The sequence below is a fragment of the Bison bison genome, unplaced genomic scaffold (assembly GCF_000754665.1).
Source record: "Bison bison bison isolate TAMUID 2011002044 unplaced genomic scaffold, Bison_UMD1.0 scf7180017846951, whole genome shotgun sequence".
In the NCBI taxonomy this organism is placed as follows: Eukaryota; Metazoa; Chordata; class Mammalia; order Artiodactyla; family Bovidae; genus Bison; species Bison bison.
In genome coordinates, this window is record NW_011477524.1 from 7,196 (window position 1) to 14,426 (window position 7,231).

Here is a 7,231-nt window from a genome sequence, read left to right on the forward strand (position 1 = left end):
CAGCCAACTCCCAGAGCTTGCTCAAACTCATGTCCATCGAGTCGGTGATGCCACCCACCCATCTCATCCCCTGTCTCCCCCTTCTCCTGCCCTCAATCTTTCCCAGCATCAGGGTCTTGTCCAGTGAGTCGTCTGGAGCCCTGTGTGGTGGAAAAGCTCAGGACCTTCCAGAAAATGCTCTAAGGAGTCCCTCCCCAAAAGGCATGGCTTCTGGATGGAAAAACTCATGCCACAGAGAGCCCTTCAGAAAGCTGTGTGTTTTCAGAGATTACGCATGCCTCACCCCATGCCGATCTAGGGCTTCAAGGTAACACAGGCTTACCCCCACCTCAAGGGACCCAGGTCTATCATGCTAGACGTCAAGTGGATCACATTAAATATACATTTTTTGGGGGGGGGAGATACACAGAGACACTTCTGCAAAGGTTGGTATAGACACATCTGTGTAAATAGAGGTGTGTGTGCGTGACAGGCACTCATTCGTGTCTGACTCTCTGTGACCCCGTGGAGTACAGCCTGGTAGGCTCCTCAGTCAATGGGATTCTCCAGGCAAGAATCCTGGAGTGGGTTGTCATGTCCTCGTCCAGGGGGTCTTCCCGACCCAGGGATGGAACTCAGGTCTACTGCACTGCAGGCGGATTCTCTACTGCTGAGCCCCCTGGGAAGCCCAAAGATAGCAACTTAGGACTATAGCTGGATATAGATGAAAATACAGATATGGATGCAGGTAGAGGAGTAGACAGGTACAGACACAGAGATAGAGAAAGAGCAGATACGGATGCAGGTGTGGCTGTAGACAGATATCGGTATACAAACAGGTACAGATATAGGTAGATAGCTGGGCTTCCTTGATAGCTCAGTTGGTAAAGGATCCGCCTGCAATGTAGGAGACCCGGTTTGATTCTTGGTTCGGCAAGATCCGCTGGAGAAGGGATAGGCTACCCACTCCAATATTCTTGGGCTTCCCTGGTGGCTCAGTGGAGAAGAATCTGCCCGAAATGCGGGAGACCTGGGTTCGATCCCTGGGTTAGGAAGATCCCCTGGAGGAGGGCATGGCAACGCATTTCAGTATTTTTTTCCTGGACAAGAATGCTTGCCTGGGATACTCTGTCCAGCATCAAATGGACAGAAAGGAGCCTGGTGGGCTAGAGTCCATGGGGTTGCAAAGAGTTGGACACAACTGAGCGACTGAGCACAGCACAGATATAGCGATAGATATACGTGTGCATATATCCAGACATAGATGGACATATACCTGTAGGTAAACATATATATATAAATATATATTCAGATATACATACAGGTAAACATAGAGATAGATCGATGTACATGTAGGTATAAAGATAGATATGCATACAGCTATAGATAAAAATATGTATAGACATAGATATACGTATGCATAGAGATCAACATTGGTATAGATACAGATACACATAGATACACATGGATAAAGTTATAGATACACATATAGATAGATGTGCATCTAGATACAAACATAGCTATACACAGAGATATGTGTCTACAGATAGACACCTGTACACAGACATGTACATAAGTCCGCATGTCAGTGGACGTGTGTGTATGTGTATACACAGATGCGCACACACGCATATTTACATGGAGACGACCCCCACTTCTAAGCAGCATCGGCCCTATGGCCGGTTCCGTCCACCTTGCAGACCGCAGGAGTGGACAGCTTCAGGGATGCGCCTCCCTCCCGCCCCCCAGAGGTTGGAGGGGAGAGTCCACAGCCCACCACCTTCCTCGCGGGGGCTGGGGCGGGGTCACGGAAGCCCGCACGTACCTGCGGGACGCCTGGGCGGGTAGCGGCCGCCGTCGATGAGGTCCGAGTCGCTCAGGAAGCCTGTGGACAGAGCAGAGGGCGGTCAGAGCCCGCGGTCTGGGGAGCCCCCTGCACACCCAAGCCCACGCATCAGGGGCGCATGGACAGCTTATGCAGAGGGGGGGTTCCACAATTGGAGAACCCGTGCCGAAAGATCCACGAGCCGAAACCAAGGCCTGATACAGCCAACATAAAAATAAATATAGGATTCTAAAAAGAATTGCTAAAAAAAAAGAGGTTCTGCATATTTTAAATGCAACCCATCTTTCACCATCGAGGACCAAATTCTCCAAAACATGTTCCAGAAGGCGTTTTAGTCCTTCCAAAGACGCTTCTGAAAGTCATCTTACTCCTGAGGACTCACCTCCACTGTTACCAGGCTGCGGGCGAGGAGGCGGTGGCTTCGGCCTTGGGTAGATATCTGTCGGGAAACACGTGATTTTAGGAAAAGAGGGACAGCTTCCAGCAACGAACAATTCACACAACACAAAAGGCCAGTATACAAAACGACGTTCTGGCTAATTCATGTTTGCTGTTTTTCGCTTCCACAGAATCTCTGGTGCTCAGAATCCCCAAGCATAAAGCTCTTTTTAAGCATTAGTTTTTATTGGAGTATAATTGCATCCCTGGTGGCTCAGACGGTAAAGCATATGCCTGCAATGAAGGAGACCCAGGTTTGATCCCTGGGCTGGGAAGATCTCCTGGAGGAGGGCATGGCAACACACTCCAGTATTCTGGCCTGGGGAATCCCATGGATGGAGGAGCCTGGCAGGCTACACTCCACAGGGTCACAGAGAGTCGGACACGACTGAGCGACAAACACACACACACACAGTTACTTCACTGTGTTGAGCTCGTTTCTGCTATATGGCAAAATGAATCTACTATGCGTATGTGCTAAATCCTTTCAGTCATGTCCGACTCTTTGCGACCCCGTGGACTGTAGCCCGCCAGGCTCCTCTGTCCTTGGGGATTCTCCAGGCAGGAATACTAGAGTGGGTTGCCATGCCCTCCTCCAGGGGATCGTTCCGGACCCAGGGATCGAACCCTCATCTCTTAAGTCTCCTGTGTTGGCAGGCGGGTTCTTTACCCGCCTGGGAAGCCCATGTAACTTACAGGAAATAGAAATTCATTACTCAGGGCCACCACCATCATTTTAAAGGCACGAGATTCTAGCAGGCTTTAAAAACAAAAGCCGGAAAGCAACCTTCCTGTGTTCTGAAATGTGCCAGCCGCTGGAGTCCTGAGTCACACACCCCCAAGCCTGAGGCTGGCCCCGCATGCTGCCGGGTAGATGAGTCTCCTGGGTAGTGACTCATCTTACGGGATGGCCGGCATCTATGATTCTCTGGGGCCCACAGGCGGGAAGCCCATGAAAATATGTTCAACTCATGTTTCCCAAAAACACTGGAGCAAGAAACATCCCCCCACTAGACAAGCAGAGACATCACTTTGCCGACAAAGGTCTATATACTCAAAGCTCTGGTTCTTCTAATGGTCATGTAAGGGTGTGAGAGTTGGACCATAAAGAAGGCTGAGCGCCAATGAATTGATGCTTTTGAACTGTGGTGTTGGAGAAGACTCTTGAGAGTCCCTTGGACTACAAGGAGATCCAACCAGTCCATCCTAAAGGAGATCGGTCCTGAATAGTCATTGGAAGGACTGATGCTGAAGCTGAAACTCCAATACTTCGTCCACCTGATGCAAAGAGCTGACTCGTTGGAAAAGACCCTGATGCTGGGAAAGATTGAGGACAGGAGGAGAAGGGGACGACAGATGAGATGGTTGGATGGCATCACCGACTCAATGGACATGAGTTTGAGGAAGCTCCAGGAGTTGGTGATGGACAGGGAGGCCTGGCGTGCTGCAGTCCGCGGGGTTGCAAAGGGTCAGACACAATTTAGCAACAGAACAATGACAAAGGCTTCATTCAGCCTCCATGACCTTCCCTGAGTTCCAGTGGGCAGGTTCAAAGCTGTTTTGAAATGAATGACCATTCTTACTTCCACCGTTGTTGGGATTTCCAGGCTGTGGCTGGTTGGGGGGCCTCGGGTTGGGGTAGATACCTATTGGGGAAAACGACATTGCATGTTAAGAAGAGAAAAATGTCCTTCCATCAGAAGCAGCTTATAAAACAAGAATATAAGCTTGACAATAGATTTTATATTTTATTCACAGTTGGTGCTCATGAAATAATTATCATTGATCAGCTTAAAACGACTTAGACACTAGAAGCTGAACCTGAACATTTAGAAGTTGAAAAGACTACATACACACACTTACAAAACTGTCTAGCATTGATAAGGTATGTAAAAAGCAAACAAAAACTGCTTATTCCTTGAAGGCTTGGGTTTGATCCCTGAGTTGGGAAGGTCCCCTAGAGGAGGAAATGGCAGCCCACTCCAGTATTCTTGCCTGGAGACTCCCATGGACAGAGGAGTCTGGTGGGCTACAGTACATGCGGTCGCAAAGAGTTGGACATGACGACTAGCACACACACAGGGAAATTCTACGTGCAGCTTTCTGAGGAAATGCAAGACTGTTTTCTGTGGAGGCTGCACAATTTTCTATCCCTACTGGGAACATGTAAACGTTCCAAAGTCCCCACACCGCCATCAACACTTGTTATCATCCATATTTCAATTTTAGCCATCCTAAGGGGAATAACAGCTCACTGTGATTTTGCGATCCATTTCGTGAAGGACTTGGGCTTTAAACATCTGTCCATCAGTCACACCCTCCACGACCCTATCGTTGCTGTGGTTTAGTCACTCAGTCCGACCCTTTGCAACACTATAGACTGTAGCCCGCCAGGCTCCTCTGTCCATGGGATTCTCCAGGCCAGAACACTGGAGTGGGTTGCCATTTCCTCATCCAGGGCATCTTCCCGACCCTGGGGGTGGAACTCTCGTCTCCTGCACTGGCAGGTGGATTCTTCACCACGGAGCATCCTGGGAAGACGCGATAAACTCCTTCCAAAACCTCAGCTTGCGGTGGGGCAGCCTGGTTTCTGTCCACTCACCTGAATCAGGTAGTCACTCACCTGAGCTTGGCTTCTTGGTGGGCTCTGTGGACAGAGAACATATGTGCAATAAGCCCTGAGGGGTTTTGTGAGGCTCAAAGAAACAATCATTAAAGTCCCAATTAAAAAAAAAAAAAAAACGAAAATCTCAAGGCACTAACAAAGATAGGATCAGTTCACTTCAGTCGCTCAGTCGTGTCCGACTCTTTGCGACCCCACGCCAGGTACCAACACAAATTCCATTCCGTGTTCGAGGGGGAGGGGGACTCAAAGGACAAAAGGTCCCTTCACATGCAAGCCCAGCATTGGCCCCTGGAGCAAATGCAAGCCCACCAGTGTTCCTTTTCTCGTTAGGAAGTTGTCCTTAGGAAGGAATTCCGGCCCTACCCAACCCGGAGCCTTCCAGTAGCTGAGGCAGGCTGCCAGAAGCACTTACTGGGGTCATCGAGAGCATCAGCCAAATCAAAGTCCCCATTCTCACCTGCAAGAACACACAGGGGATCAGTCACAGCAGGATGGAACCGGCCACCCGGCTTTCCTTTGCCCCAGCTGCCCAGATATCTCCCCCCTGACCAACCCCACTCCCACCACCCCGAGCTCAGCAGAGAAGAAGAGTTACACCCCTCTCTCCAGCTCCCCAGTAGTGTGTCTGTCCAAACAACTTCTTATTCCTAGCTTTCCCGGCAGGCTCTGCCCACAGCAAAAGAGATCCGTGAAGGAAGATAACTGTACCCTCATCCTTTTTTAAATCAAACTATAGTTGATTTCTGGGCTTCCCTGGTAGCTCAGCTGGTAAAGAATCTGCCTGAGATGAAGGAGACCTCGGTTTGATCCCTGGGTCCAGAAGATTCCCCCGGAGAAGGAAACAGCAACCCACTCCAGTATTCTAGCCTGGAGAACCCCATGGACAGAGAAACCTGGTGGGCTACGGTCCACGGGGTCGCAAAGAGTTGGACCCAACTGAGTAACTGAACTGAACCAAACTGAACTGAGTGACTAATACTTTCACAGTTGATTTACAATGTTGTTAGCTTCCCTGGTGGCTCGGATGGTAAAAAGTCAGCCTGCGAGGCAGCAGACCTGGGTTTGATCCCTGGGGACAGTGTACAGAAAACTGATTCAGTTATACATATATATAAATTATTTTTCTATACACATACATGTATCTGTTCTTTTTTCACACACTGTTCAATTATAGGTTATTGAAGTGAAAGTGTTAGTCCCTCGGTTGTGTCTGACTCTTTACAACCCCATAGACTATAGCCCACCAGGTTCCTCTGTCCATGGGGATTCTCCAGGCAAGAATATTGGAGTGGGTGGTCATGCCCTTCTCCAGGGGATCTTCCAGACCCAGGGACCAAACCCAGTCTCCTGCCTTGCAGGCTGTCTCTTTACCATCTGAGCCACCAAGGAAGCCCATGCAATCAGCCCCTGACAGCTTATAAGCGTCTCTCACCAGGCTCGTCCCTGAAGCTCGAGGCAAACCCCTCAACAATCTTCTCAAACCGGAGCGTCCAGCCACTCCCTGTTCTGAGCCTCTGCTACTTATCTCGTCCTAGTCTCTCCCTAATCCATTGCACAACAGACTGGGCAGCACCTGGGCATTTTCCAAAAAGGGCATCTGGCTGCCTCTGGGGACTAGAAGCCTCCAGAGCCAGGCTGCTGGCAGTAGGAAGCCAGGGTGGGCCCCTTCTCCCACTGGCTCTGGAAACAAACCAACTGCCCCACCCCATTCCGTGTCCACTTCTCATTCCAGTGATCTCCTTCCATTTGCAGATGTTTCTCATGATAAACAATGCTGAGTGCCAAAGAACAGATGCTTTTCAACTGTGGTGTTGGAGACGACTCCTGAGAGTCCCTTGGTCAGCAAGGAGATCCAACCAGTCCATCCTAAGGGATATCAGTCCTGGGTGTTCAGTGGAAGGAGTGATGTTGAAGCTGAAACTCCAATATTTTGGCCACCTGAGGCGAAGAACTGACTCACTGGAAAAGACACTGATGCTGGGAAAGATTGAAGGCGGGAGGAGAAGGGGACGACAGAGGATGAGATGGTTGGATGGCATCACCGACTCAATGGACATGAGTTTGAGTAAACTCTGGGAGTTGATGATGGACAGGGAGGCCTGGTGTGCTGCAGTCCACGGGGTCGCAGAGAGTCGGACAGGACTGAGCGAACGAATAACATCTGACGATGACTCAAGGTCACGGGGGAAGTGGCCTCTGGTTGTCATGGGTGAGGCGCTCTTTGCAGAGCCCTGCGTGTGACTCACAGACAAGGCGGATTCCACCCAGGGGCCCCCCGCCCCCTTGGCGTGGAGCCGATCGTGTCCTGCAGGCCTGGCTGGAGGCTACCATCCTCTCTCCGG

The 7,231-nt window shown here is 50.2% G+C and overlaps 1 protein-coding gene across 1 annotated transcript in view; it reads right to left on the bottom strand.

Moving 5' to 3' along the window:
- XG (Xg blood group) overlaps nucleotides 1-7,231 on the bottom strand; it is a 13,829-nt gene that overhangs the window by 615 nt on the left and 5,983 nt on the right. The window contains exons 2-6 of the mRNA XM_010841176.1: nucleotides 5,302-5,346; nucleotides 4,887-4,910; nucleotides 3,847-3,909; nucleotides 2,208-2,264; nucleotides 1,805-1,864 (exon numbers count right to left, since the gene is read on the bottom strand). Of these exons, the coding sequence (XP_010839478.1) occupies nucleotides 1,805-1,864; nucleotides 2,208-2,264; nucleotides 3,847-3,909; nucleotides 4,887-4,910; nucleotides 5,302-5,346 (249 nt within the window). The remainder of the gene's footprint in view (nucleotides 1-1,804; nucleotides 1,865-2,207; nucleotides 2,265-3,846; nucleotides 3,910-4,886; nucleotides 4,911-5,301; nucleotides 5,347-7,231) is intronic.